General features: G+C 52.6%; 1 protein-coding gene across 1 annotated transcript in view; it reads right to left on the reverse strand.

Moving 5' to 3' along the window:
• Positions 1-399: 399 nt before the first annotated feature.
• POLR1A (RNA polymerase I subunit A) overlaps positions 400-13,298 on the reverse strand; it is a gene marked incomplete in the record, with an annotated part of 52,493 nt that continues 39,594 nt past the window's right edge. Inside the window, 7 exon segments of the mRNA XM_074285655.1 lie at positions 400-841; positions 2,406-2,570; positions 5,480-5,597; positions 6,299-6,499; positions 6,834-7,136; positions 7,352-7,459; positions 7,973-8,099. Coding sequence (XP_074141756.1) covers positions 741-841; positions 2,406-2,570; positions 5,480-5,597; positions 6,299-6,499; positions 6,834-7,136; positions 7,352-7,459; positions 7,973-8,099 — 1,123 coding nt within the window.

Here is a 13,298-nt window from a genome sequence, read left to right on the forward strand (position 1 = left end):
CTGGGCAGGAAGCTGAATCACCAGAGAATCAGGGCTTTTGGAAGTCTCCCAATGCCTCCTGGAATAACTGCCGTCAAGGCCATGCCGTGGTGGGCACCCATCCCTGCTGACTCAGAGTCTAGGCCGACAGATGGGCCTTGCCCACACGCACGGCCTCCCCTCACCCCTCCCTGGTACATCAACAGCTGCTATCACTAAAAATACGGAGAGCCCAGGGGAAGACCCCACCCCTTCCAGGAAAGCCCCTCACCTCTGAGGAGCTCAATGCACTTTCCCAACACTGGCCCACAAATGGGGGGCAGAAGCGGGAAGGGGGTCACCCCTTGTCCTCAGAGACATGCAGCCTTTCCTGCCACCTGCCCCCCACCGCCCTCCAGAAAATTCCTGAATGCTCCTGAATTCTATCAGCTTTACATTTATTCTGAACAATGGTGAGCGCCCCACAGAATGCAAGGTCTCTGACTCCCCAGGCCCGGCACTGTGCCAGGCCGGCCCACAGTCAGCAACAATGGCCAATGCTCCTTTTCTGGATGAAGCCTCGAGTCCACCCCACCATAACGCGGCAGTCTCTGTCAGGGGAGCGTCGGCATCTTCCAGGGAAGGGCACCATGCTGGCACTGGGCACTGGCCTTCTCCTGTGAGGTAGGTGAGTGGGGCAGGGGCCCCGCGTCTGCCCGAGCCTCTGCTTTCACGTGCCGCCTGTGCACACCAGCCGGAGGGCGCAGAGGAGGGAGCTCCGGCTATCTCAGCGGCTGCTTCAGGTCGAATAGGCCCGTTCCGCCCTTGACCACCTTCCCGACCACCAGACAGGCCGAAGGCGACCTCAGCTCGTCGTGGGCACCTGGCAAAGACACAAAGAGTCACCGTAATTGCTGCTGGAGACGGGACCTGCAGGGCAGAGAACACCGGACCCTAACCCCAAATGAATGACCCAGCTAACCCCCCTGCCAACCTTCACAACTCAATCAAGAACCGGCTCAAGAGATCAAAGCCCCCTCCCGAAATTCCCTCCCAGCCTGGGGAGCGAGGGAGCAGGCTGGCCAACTGGGAAGATGCACTCGAGTGGGCAAAGGTTGGTGAGCACCGGCTCGGGCAGATGCCAGCCCTTGGCTCAGGAGCCCGGCCCAGAGAGGAAGCACCGACTGTGATTCTGAGGGCTGGGCTCCAGGGGAGACCCTGCCCAAGGAGGCCCCAGGGAAAGAGTCCATGGGGATTCTAAGGAGGACGCTGCCTCTCGGAGGTTTCCCTTGACCTCTGCCAGGCCCGCCCGCCAGGGGCTAGACGTCTGACATGGGAAAGGCCAGTTCTCCCTGGGCTCTCATGGCACTAACTGCTGCTGCTGCTGCTTCCAAGAAGGCTCCCACAAATCTCACCTATCCAGAGGAGGAATTGGGCGGGGACCCTACGGGCTTGTCCATGACACGGGGGAGGGGGAGCCTTGCCACAAGCCAGCTTCCCTGAGCTTCCCACCCTTTGGGAGGAGACGGCCAGACCTGAAATGACTGGCCATGCCCCACAGCTGGGACGCCTCTGGGTGGGTTTGGACCCGGCTCTTCCAGAGCCTAGGCCCAGCATTCTCTATAACAAGCCAATCTTGTCCAATCAGCCCATTTTCCAGAGGAGGAACACGAGGCGACCGGCAGGAGCCACCTGGGCAGCTGCACCCTTTGCCTGCTTGGTCCCAGGAAGGACTGATGCAGTCATTGCCCCCAAACTGATCAGCCCTGATGTGTGCCCCCTTAGGGAGTGTAAGGGACCCTCACATCTGGAAAAGGCTCCAACAATGGAAGGCGGTGACAAGGGGATGACCTGCCCCGGGCACTGCCTCCCCCCTGGGGCCTTCTTCCCCTGGGGGCCCCTTGGGTACCCCATGATCCACCTCTTAATGCTACTGCTCCTTGCCCTGGGTCTAGAAGCCTCCCCTCCTCACTGCTCACTGACAGGCTTCCTTTGAGACTTGGCTCAGATGGCATCTTCAAAAGGAAGCCATGCCCACCCCCCACCCCATCCATCTCTTCGGACCTCACTCATCCCTCACTGGCAGGAGGTCCCCGAGGGCGGGGGGCACGGTGCCTGGGAGCACTTACAACAGCTTGTGACTAACCCAGAGCCGAGAAGTAGATGGCAGCGGGCGCTCCTCGGCCGAACTCCCCAGCAGGTGCTGAGGTTTGAGGGCACGGATGCAGCTGACACCCAGCAGAGGAGAACCGTGGGAACCCCGGGGCCGGTCTGCCCAGACCCAGAGCTGCTTGATCAGGAGGCTGGGATTTCCTCAGATGATCCCATCCCTGCTTCCTTCCCACCCGGCCCAAACCTAAGTCAGTGCATTCATGGCACAGCCGGAGTGGGGACCAGAAGGGGAGTTGGCAGGACCCCAAGCAAAGGGCGGGTGAGTCCCCACTGACCCATCATGGTGGCCTCCTTCAGGAACTTGAAGCTGGTCTCAAATGTCATCTGCTGCAGAGGGGAGGAGTTGGACTGAATCCCGAATCGGTTCAGCGGTTTGTAAACGCCCTCGAAGCACATGTAATCGGCCACCAGGGAGAGGTGCCGGGGGTCCACGGCAATGCCTGTGGGGGATGAAGGAAATGGGAAGGGTTGCCGCAGGGACGGGGAGCGCAGGACGGCTCGCCCGGACGTCTGATCCCCAGCAAGCCAGATGGAAGCAGCCAGGTTTCCTGGGGTAGGCTTCCCTCCCCCCTCCCCCCACCCCCGTGGCCACAGCCCTTCTGGGGGCCCTCCACAGCCAGGGTGACTCTTCACTAGGAGGCCTGGGGCTACCCCAGGAAATTCCCAAGCTCAGTTCTGCATCTCAGGTTCCTCCTCCTGCTTTATCCCCTTCCTCAAAGTAACAGGTACTCATCTGTGTATGCCTTGTACCCGCCTCCGGGGCAGGGATGGCTCCACTGCCGTTCTCCTGCCCCAGCATCTGGCAACCGGCCTTGATAGTCAATTTTGGGAAACTGAATAAAGAAATCTGAGTCTCCCCGACACTTCAGCGAGACGTGGAACCACAGGATTGAGAAACTGTGGCCCGAGGGCAGTGAGGAGCACTGCGTGCCCGTGGTCACTGTGCTCTGACTGAGCTGACCCAACAGCTGACCAGGACGTTCTGGGTCAAGTCCAGCGGCCACCGGGGGTAGAACAAAGAGAGATCCTGGGCTCTGCCACTGAGGGAACAGAACCCCGGCACCGGCACCAGAGACGTCTCAACTCTCAGAGCCACAAGCGAGAATGCTCAACGAGCCCCCCAGCCTTGACCGCTGTTTATACCGAGGGAGCAGCCTGAATCCTGAGGAGCTGATTAGAGGCTGAGGAGGCTGCTTTCCTCTCAAAGGGAATGAATGCATAAGTGGACAGCATCTTCCCCATTACTTCTGGTTTTGTTTCCTAGAGTCAAGTGAGCAAATTGAATCTCTCCCTTCTCAAGAAAAGGATGTGAAAAATGATGGAAAATACCGTGTAGGATGAGGAGGGTTAAAAGCCCATTTTTAAAAAAGCTTTTAAAAAAGACACAAATACAATGCTGATACTCAAACCAGGAAGAGCCAAAAAGAAAAAGCAAATTATAGGCTAATTTCACTAATGGATATTGATGCAAAAATCGTAAACTGAACACTAGTTCAGAGATTATAGCAACGACACAAAGATGATATATTGTGACCAAGTAGGGTTTAGGCCAGGAATGCAGAACTGGTTTTAAAATAAGGAAAACTACAAACATAACAGATTATATCAATAACAAAGTCAACAAGAATTATTTGAATATGTCAACAGAAGCAGAAAATGTTTTTTGGACAAAATACAACAGTCATTTCTATTTAAAAAAATATGAAACCATAGGTATAAATGGATTCTTCCTTGAAATTATGCCATCAGCAAGCATCACCTGTAATGGAAATGAGCTAGAAAACTTCCCAGTAAGATCAGGAGTGAAGCAAGGATATTCATTATCACTACTATTATTCAGTATTTTACCTGAAATGCTAGCAATAGCAGTAAGAGAAGGAAAAAATTTGAAAGACTCAGAAAAGGAAATGAAAAAATAAAACTCTTTTTTGCAGATGATGATGGTATCCTTGGAAAACCCTACAGATTCAACTAAAATAGCTTAAAACAATAATTTTAGCAAAGTAGCAAGATATAAAACAATCCCACACAAATCACCAGCATTTCTACACAATCATCAAAAAAGTTCTTAAAAAAAGAAAAAGAAATATCCTATTTAAAATAACTGTAGATGACATAAAATGCCTGAGAGCATATGCTTGCCAAGACAAACACAGGAATTATAGGAATGCTATAATTATAGAATGCTTTTTGTAGAAATAAATTCAGATTTAAATAACTGGAGAAAAATCAATTGTGCCTAAGCCAATAGCATAAAAACGACAACTTTACCTAGGCAAGTCTACTTATTCAGTGATCCCAATTAAACTACCAAAACACGATTTTACTAAAGCTAGAAAAATGAAATTCATTTCAAAGAACAAAAGTCAAGAATATCAAAAATATATAGAAAGGAAGGAGGTTTAGTAGGAAAAGGAATAAACTATATTATAAAGTGTTAATTATCAAAATTATCGGTTACTGGTTAGGAAACAAAGATGGATGTACAATACGCAGTAGTAAACAATCCTAGCAATCTTTAATAAATGTAAAGATTTAAGCTTTGGGGATAAGAATTAATGACCAGCAAAAATTAATGGGAAGACAGGAAAGAAGTCTGGCAGAAACTAGGTATAGACCAATGTCTTACACCGTGTACCAAGGAAAGGTCAAAATGGATACACGGCCTGGACAGCAAGCGTTTTATCCTAAGTAAATTAGAGAGAGGAACGTGGGACGAATTACCTACAAGATTATGGAGACGAGAGGATGAATGAATAAAACAAGATAGAAAGCACTGTGCTACAAATGGATAATTTTGGTTACACAAAATTAAAAAGCTTTTGTACGAGGAAATTCAACTTAGCCAAGAAATAGAATTGGGGAAACATTTGTATAGTCAGATAGTTGGATAAAGGCCTCGTATCTCCAGCACACAGATCCTAGTAGACCCGAGCACACCATTGTATAGCATCATGCTATTTCTGGACAAGAAGTAGCGGGATCACGTGTGTCCAGAAGCAAAAACCGCCCGTCAACAGCCAAAGCGATGGAGAGCCGATGAGAGCCCGCGGGGGACGCAGTTACCCAGGGAATATCAGGACCCTTAAATAATGAGACGGGCAGATTGCTCCAAGGAAGGCCGATGAAAAACTGGGCTGGAGGGGCCCCGGGTGAGAGGCTACGCAGGGGCCGCAATCTGCCCTGGTGGAGGGAGCACAGAGCACGAGCTCTGGGAGCCACGACCATCTCCCAGGAGACAGCGGGGCGCACCTCCAGGACATCTCCCGAATGCCCACGCCCACCGCTCCTCCGAGGACAGCCCCCTGCATGCAGGCCCCGCGGCAGAGACCGCTGGAGAGCATCCTACCGTAGACGGCGAACACGTCTTTGATTTCCTTCTCGATCACGCGCAGGGCGGCCTCGATGCCGTACGTGTTAGCCATGGCGTGGATGTCGTTGGAATAGAGGCGGCGAAGGTCCAAGATCTATGTGGGGAAGGAAGGACAGCGTGTGCTGAGGGCGGCCAGCCCGGCTCAGCCCCGCAGACTCCCCACTGAGCCCAGCTCGGTGCGTCAGCCAGCGCGCCGGAACCGGAGTGATGGGACACGCACACACTACTCACGGCTGCCGACATCCCAGCCCCCCCCAGCCTGGGGCACATCCCATCACAGAAGGAGCTAATGGGCTGGACCCAGGGTAGAGCTCCGTGGAGGCTGAGCCTCGGGGCCCCTGAAGCCTTCAGGACGCCAGGCCGACGCGCAGCTCTGGGACCGGAGGCTTCCAGAGTGACCTGTCTGTGTAAGAGCCCCCGGCTCACTCTGACCACTTGTTCATGGCAGCCCAGGGCTCAGCGCGGGCCGGGATCCTGGATGGGAACAAGCTCAGCGGCCACTTAACTTAGAACGAGCAGGGCGACGTTAAGGGCCCCCTTTGGGGAGGCCGGCTGTTAGGGAGGCTTTGAGCAATGCTCTCCCAGCCCCCTCCTGGGCTAAGAAGCTTCTAGAAGAAGAGACAGCAGTGGGGCAGAGGACCACAAGCCTGGGGCCGGCTCCGCTGAGCTGGGGAGAAGCAGGCGGGCCCTGGGAGAATGTCTGGGAAGGCCCGGGCCATGTCTGTGTCCCTCCTGACCTGACGCCCTCCCCCCTGAAACATCTGCGAGGCGGGACGACGGCGAAGAGGCACGTACGTCCGCGTACTTGAAGAGCTCGGGCAGGTTGATGCCCTCCGTGTTCAGGACCAGCTCCTTCTCCTGATTTTTGTTGGTGGTCTCGTTGAGGAGGCAGCGGGTGATTCCCCTGGTCTCATAGAGGACGGCACTGTGGGCCAAGGAGACCACCAGCGAGCACAGGTCAAAGTGCACCTTCATCAGCGGCAGTTTCAGGGTCACCTGGGAAGAAGGCGGGCCCTCGGTGAGACCTCCCTGGCACCTGTGCCACGTAGGAAGCAGAGGGGCCGAGCCCGGGCTGTGGGGTGGGAGAGTGTGCGCATGCGTGTGTGGAAGTGTGGGTGTGACTCTCATGGGGGGGGGGGGTGTTTGTGTCCCAGCTCCTGGAGGTACGGAGAGGAAGCCCCTGCACACTGAGAGCAGGCCCAGCCTTGCCCCCACCCTCGTCCCTGATACCCCGGAGCCCCCCCGTCAGTCCTCTTGGCTCGATAAGAGGAGGGTCTGGGCCAGCCCCCAGCCAAGGCCTTGCTTCTCTCCACGCCCCCCGCACCCTCACCTGGCACCAGAGGCCCTCGTCCACGTCAAACTGGTAGTCCTGGATGGACGAGTGGAGGTTCCGCACGGCCTGGGCCCTCTGTTCCGCCTCCGGCCCGCAGGTCCCCTGACTGCGCGCCCGCCTCTTGCTGGGCCCCGAGGAGGGAGGCTCTGACTGCTCGGCCTCCGGGCCCTGGGGGCCCTCCTCAGGCCGGGGCCCCTGGTCAGTGCTCCCCTCAGTGTTCCCCTCGGTGCTCTCCTCCTCCCGCTCATTGTCCTCTTCATTCTCCTCTTCCTGCTCCTCTTCCTCACTCTCGTAGTCTACCTGGGGGACAGCAGAAGCCGAGAAGTGTGGATGTGAGGGCCTGGAGGACAAGCTGCCCCCTGGCTGGCCTCCCCTTCTTCGCAAAGTGAGGGGCTGGGCCAAAGGCCCCCGTGCTACTAAAAGCCTGTGAGTGGAGGACAAGGGAGAGGAGGCCCAGGATGGCCCAAGGGCCCAGAGCCCAGCCCCGCCAGGGGGCCCTTGCCCCAGCCCCTCACTTCTTCCTCCTGCTTCTTCTTCCACTTCTTGTCCGTAGCGTCGGCGTCCCCTTCCTCGGCGTCCCCGTCCACGATCTGCTCCTCGTCCTCAGCCCCCTCCCGCTCCTCCTGCAGAGGGCACAGGGACACACTGAGCCCCGGCTCCCCCTCCCCCCCTGCATCAAAAGCAGAGGCAGCGCATGGCCGTCTCCAACAAGACGTGGGGAGATGAGGCGGGCAGAAAATGCAGCCGAAGAGGAGGGCCCCGCTCCTGCCCCCCCCCCCCAGAGCCCAGCCTGTGAGAAGTGGGCCTCCGCCAGGTCACTGGGTCTCTGGGCCGCTCCCCACAGCCCAGGCTCCGTGCCCTGGGTCTCTGCAGCAGGGGGCTCCCCCTCCTTCCTGTCCCACCAGTCGATGGCCTCCTCTGGGTGCCCCCAAGGCAGCAGCAGGGAGGCCCTGGAGGACAGGAAGGGCCCTGTGGTGCGGTGACAGACGAGCAGAGCGCCCTCCTCTCCCTCTGGGGCAGCCCTGCCCACAGGCAGCTGGCCGGGGGACCTGGAGCTGCACCTCAGATGGGCGCAGGGCCCAGGTAGCTGACCACAGCCTCCTGCCCTGGCCCGGCCCGGCTCTCCGCTCACCCACCCGGTTTCCCGACGTCTCCCCGGCGCTGTCCAGATCCTGCTGAGTCGCCTTCCGTGTGCTCACGGCTTTGAAGGACGACGCCTTGCTGCTCTTCCTTTTGATGGCCTCCAGGAGCAACTTAAGGAACCTGGGGGGAGACAGAATGGCCTCTGTCAGCATAAACCTCCTCCCACCTCCAAGCTTCTGTGGCCGGCCCTGAGCACAAGGAGGCCGCCGGCACTTACCAGGCACCAGGGGCCGGGCGCAGCACCCCGGGGACACCCCCTCAGACTCATCAGGAGCCCCCCAGTCAGAGAGCGCCTCTCGTGAGGTGAAGCTGTCCCTGAAAGCGCCGGGGGGCAGACCATCATGTGGCGGGGCGGCATGGTGGAGGGCGGTGCCGCCATTGAGAACCACCAATGTGACAAGGACGAGGATGGGGAAAGATGAGAAATGTGCAGAGAGAAGGCGCACACGTGTGAGCGGTCACCATGGAGATTGTGTGTGGGACCGTGCTGGCGCAGAAGGGGTGAGAGCCAGACAAACGATGGCCCCTGACGGCTAAAGGTCACAGGACTGCGATGGGCAGCAGCCCCCACGACACGGGGGTTACCCACCGAGCTGAGTGGAGAACCGCAGGTGAGAGAAAGGAAAGAGGGAAAGCAACAGATGGCTAAGTTTGGGGGGCGGGGGGCAGTGCGCAAGGGGGAGTTTTTTCTGGAGACACCTGTCCAGGAGGTGGCTCGAACGGTGGGCCTGGAGTCACGGCTCGGGAGTCATTAGCCCAGGAGACAGTGAAGTCACCAGAGTGGAGAGAGAGAAAATGACCGGTGGAATACCTGGGGGCTCCCCCCCACCCCCCGCATTTAAGAGACAGGAAGAAAAGAAGGTGTCAAAGGAGACAGCAGAACGGGGCAGGAAAACCAGGAGAGTACAGTCTGGCAAACTGGCAAACATCAAGAAGGGGGGAAAGGCCGATGGGGGAAGGGGTGCTGTCTGTCACTATCCAACACTGTCCAGAGGTCAAGGAACGTGAGGTCAAGCTGCTGGGTCTGGTGATCAGGAGCTTGTGGGGGGAGGAGGGAGAGGGCAGGTTTAATACAGCAGACATACAGAGCAGGGGGCAGAGGCCAAGGGCGTAAGGCAAGGAGCGTTCAGAAGAGGAGGCTCCGCTGGAGACGTGGATTTGGAGCTGGAAGGGAATGCTCGGGTGACTGCAGACGGGAGGCGGATGGGCAGCGAGCCGAGTGACTCAGCGGCCTCCCCAGGGCCAGGGTTCTAACTCAGTCTGGATGCCAAGCTCACACGAGCCCTGTATCTCAGGCCCTCTGAAGGCTGGATAAACAGCATGTCTGCTAGGTGTCCGGGGGACTGTGCAAATGCAGGTGGTTTAGCTATAAGGAGTAATCCGTAAGTTTGTTGACAAGCCAAAAAGAGCTTGGGTCTTGGTACGTGGAATAAAAAAATTCTGGTGAAAGGTCTGGCTCCAAGATGAGAGCCCCTCCAACAAAGGGCCAAGCTGGTTGGGACTCAAGAGTCAGGGAGTTGCCCAGGATGGAGGGAAGCAGGGGTAACCAAGGAAAGGGCCCGGTGTGGAGCCCACGGTTTGCCTCCAAAAAGCCTTCCCTCCGTATCTGGAGACAAGTTAGTCAATGGACCTCAGCCTCCTCCTCTGGGAGAAGGGAGGAAAGGGAAGTAGGACTACACGGCCCGAGGTCCCTCAGGTCTGGGGCCTAGGACTCGGGAGAGCCCATGGAGTCTGCTCTCCTCTAACCGTGGGCAAATGTGGGATCACTCTGAGCTGATCAGTAACAGAGGAGGGAATACCCTCCCCCACCAACAACTCCCCACGTGAATGGAGTCACATCCCCAGTCCTGCCTGCCTCCCACATCTCCTGAAGTTCCAGACGCTGCGTCAGACACTGGGGATACAAAGGCAAAACCGAAGAAAAACCCGCTCTAATGAGGAGGGGACATTAGAAAGCACAAAGGACACGGGTTTAACCTGAGAATGTCCCATTTTGTCTCTGCCACATAATCATAAGGAAACACCTAAGTCAAGCCTCTTGCACCCCAAGGTCACGCCCTCTGGGGTTGGATGTTCCATATTATCCCTTCTGTCTTCTGCCTTCTGTGGCCAAACATGTGTTTCTATTCCCCCCCCGCCCCGAGGCTGGGGTTAAGTGACTTGCCCAGGGTCTCACAGCCAGGAAGTGTCTGAGACCAGATTTCATCCTGGGTCCTCCTGAATTCAGGGCTGGTGCTCTATCCACTGCGCCCCCTAGCTGCCCCTGTTTCTATTCTTAATATAAATCTGTGATTATTTATATTAATATAAATCTGGCACGTCACTGGAGAGAGCAGGGAGGAAGCTGGCTAACAGGATACAAATCTGTGAACTAGCCCAGTGCGTGGCACACAGCAGGCACCTAATGAAACCTGTTGAGTGTTTCTGCAGGGTGGCAACTAGGGCAAGGTAACCAGAATTTTTCTCCAGGCACAGGTAACACTTTCAATCCTTCAACTGTCCCCCACACAACTGAACGTAGCATCTGTTTAGCAAGAACCAATAGTGAAAATAGGAAACTCCCAGATGATCTGAACCTCCCTCTTGGCCCGCCCTCCCCCCAGCCCAAGGTCCCAAGTGAGTTCCTCTCTAGCCATCGAGCCCTACTCGCTAGCATGGGATGAATGAATAAAAGGAACATTAAGTAGTTACTATGTTCTATTAACTGGTGATACACAAGTGAGAGTAAAGAAGTCTTTTAGCTTGGAAAGTTTCAGGCAGGCTAAATGAAGTCCTGAGGCAAGAAATAACGAATATCAGAATGTCCTTTCCAGAAGCAATACTAATTTGATTATGGGTCAGAAACTGAGCAGAGATTATGGGCAGGGAATTAACTTGTGAGAAGACGGTTACTAGGAAGTCAAGTGAGAGGCTGAGTCAGAACAGCACTCCTGTTCAAGTGGGACACCCAGTAACACACACACACACACACACGCACACACACACACACACACACACACACACACACACACACACACACACACACACACACACAGTAGGCCCTCAGCGGTACCTGAGAGTAACAATGCTAGTTATAGTTCTTAACTGAGACCTCAGCAATCCATATTCATTGAGGCAGGAAACAGGTTACCAGTTTTCCACTAGCAGTAAGGAGCCACCAGTTGCTGATCAGAGACGCTCCCAACCTCCAGGATAAAATGTGGAACAATCCCAAGTGGACAGAGATGTCCAGTCAGGCTATAAACCGGCTCCTCCAATAACCAGAATGCTGAACAAGTCATCTCCAGACTCAGCCGAGAGAAGAAAGCCTGTGCTCTCTCCCCCAGTTAGGCCTTCGTGACAAACACAACAGTCTTGGTCTCTCTTGCTAGGAACGGGTTGTGGAGTTTCTCTTTAAATGACTGGTTTCTCTATCTAAAACCATCAGCAAGCATCAGATGTAATGGGGATAAACTAAGGCCATTCCCAATAAGGTCAGGGGTGAAACAAGGCTGCCCACTATCACCATTACTTTCAATATTGTATAGGAAATGTTAGCTTTAGTAATGAGAGAAGAAAAAGAGATTAAAGGAATTAGAGTGGATAATTAGGAAACAAAACTATCACTCTTTGCAGATGATATGATGGTGTACTTGGAGAATTTTAGAGAACCAACTAAAAAACTACTAGAAACAAATTCATAACTTCAGCAAAGCAGGATGCCAAATAAATCCACATCTATACAAAGTCCTGCAACAAGAGATACAAGGAGAAATTCCATTTAAAATACCTGTAGATAATATAAGATATTTGAGAAACCTGCCAAGACAAAGTCAGGAACTATATGAACACAATTACAAACACTTTCCATACAAATAAAGTTAGATCTAAAAAAACCCCAGAAGAATATCAAGTGCTCATGCATAGACCAAGCTATGATGATAAAAATGACAAGTCTACCTAAATTAATCCACTTATTTAGTGCCATAGCAATCAAACTCCCAAGAAATTATTTTACAGAGCTGGAAAATATAACAATTCATTTGGAAAAATAAAAGGTCAAGAATTTCAAGAGAATTAATTTAAAAAAACCGCAAAGGAAGGCAGCCTAGCTGTACCAGATCTAAAACTACATTATAAAGCAGCGGTCATCAAAACCATTTGGTACTGGCTAAGAAATAGAGTTGATCAGTGAAATAGATTAGCTTCACAAGGCACAGTAGTCAATGAAAATAGCATTCTAGTGTTTGATAAACTCAAAAGACTCCAGCCTCTGGGACAAGAACTCACTGTTTGACTAAAATTGCTGGGAAAACTGGAAAACAGTAGGAAACTTGGTCCAGGCACAGACCAAGACTTAACACCCTATACCTAGATAAAGTCAAAATGGGTTTATAATTTAAATATAAAGGATGATGCTATAAACAAATTAGGAGGACAAGGGATGGCCTTTCTCTCAGATCTGGGGAGAAGAAAGGAATTTATGATCAAAGATAGAGAACATCATGAAATATAAAATGGATACTTTTGATTATATTAAAGTTTTTGTGCAAACAAAACCAATGCAGCCAGAAGAGTAGCAGAAAACTGGAAAGAATTTTTTACATCCAAGGGTTCTGATAAAGGCCTCATTTCTAAGGGAACTAACTCAAATTTAGAAGAATACAAGCCATTCTACAATTGATAAATAGTCAAAGGATATGAATAGACAATTTTCAGCTGAAGAAATTTAAGTCATTTCTACCATATGAAAAAATGCTCTAAATCACTATTTATCAGAGAAATGCAAATTAAGACAACTCTGAAGTATCACTACACATCTCTCAGATTGGCTAAGATGACAGGAAAAGATAATGGATATTGGTGGTGATGTGGGAAAGTTGGGACGCTAATACATTGTTGGTGGAGTTGTGAACTAATCCAATTATTCTGGAGAACAATTTGGAACTCTGCCCAAAGAGCTATCAAATTGTGCATACCCTTTGATCTAGCAGTATCTCTATTATGGGTCTGAATCCCAAAGAGCTCATAAAAAAAGGAAAAGGACCCACATTTTCAAAAAAGTTTGTAGTAGCCCTTTTTGTAGTAGCAAAGAACTGGAAACTGAGTGGATGCCCATCAATTTAAGAATAACTTAATAAGTTCTGGTATATGAATGTTATGAAATTTCATTGTTCTATAAGATATGACCAGCAGGATGATTTCAGAGAGGCCTGGAGAGACTTACAGGAATTGGTGCTAATTGAAGCAAGTAGAACTAAGAGAATACTGTGCACAACAAGAACATTATACAATGATCAATTCTTACGGATGTGACTTTTTTTAAATGTGAGGTGATTC

Source organism: Sminthopsis crassicaudata, chromosome 2, assembly GCF_048593235.1.
Source record: "Sminthopsis crassicaudata isolate SCR6 chromosome 2, ASM4859323v1, whole genome shotgun sequence".
In the NCBI taxonomy this organism is placed as follows: Eukaryota; Metazoa; Chordata; class Mammalia; order Dasyuromorphia; family Dasyuridae; genus Sminthopsis; species Sminthopsis crassicaudata.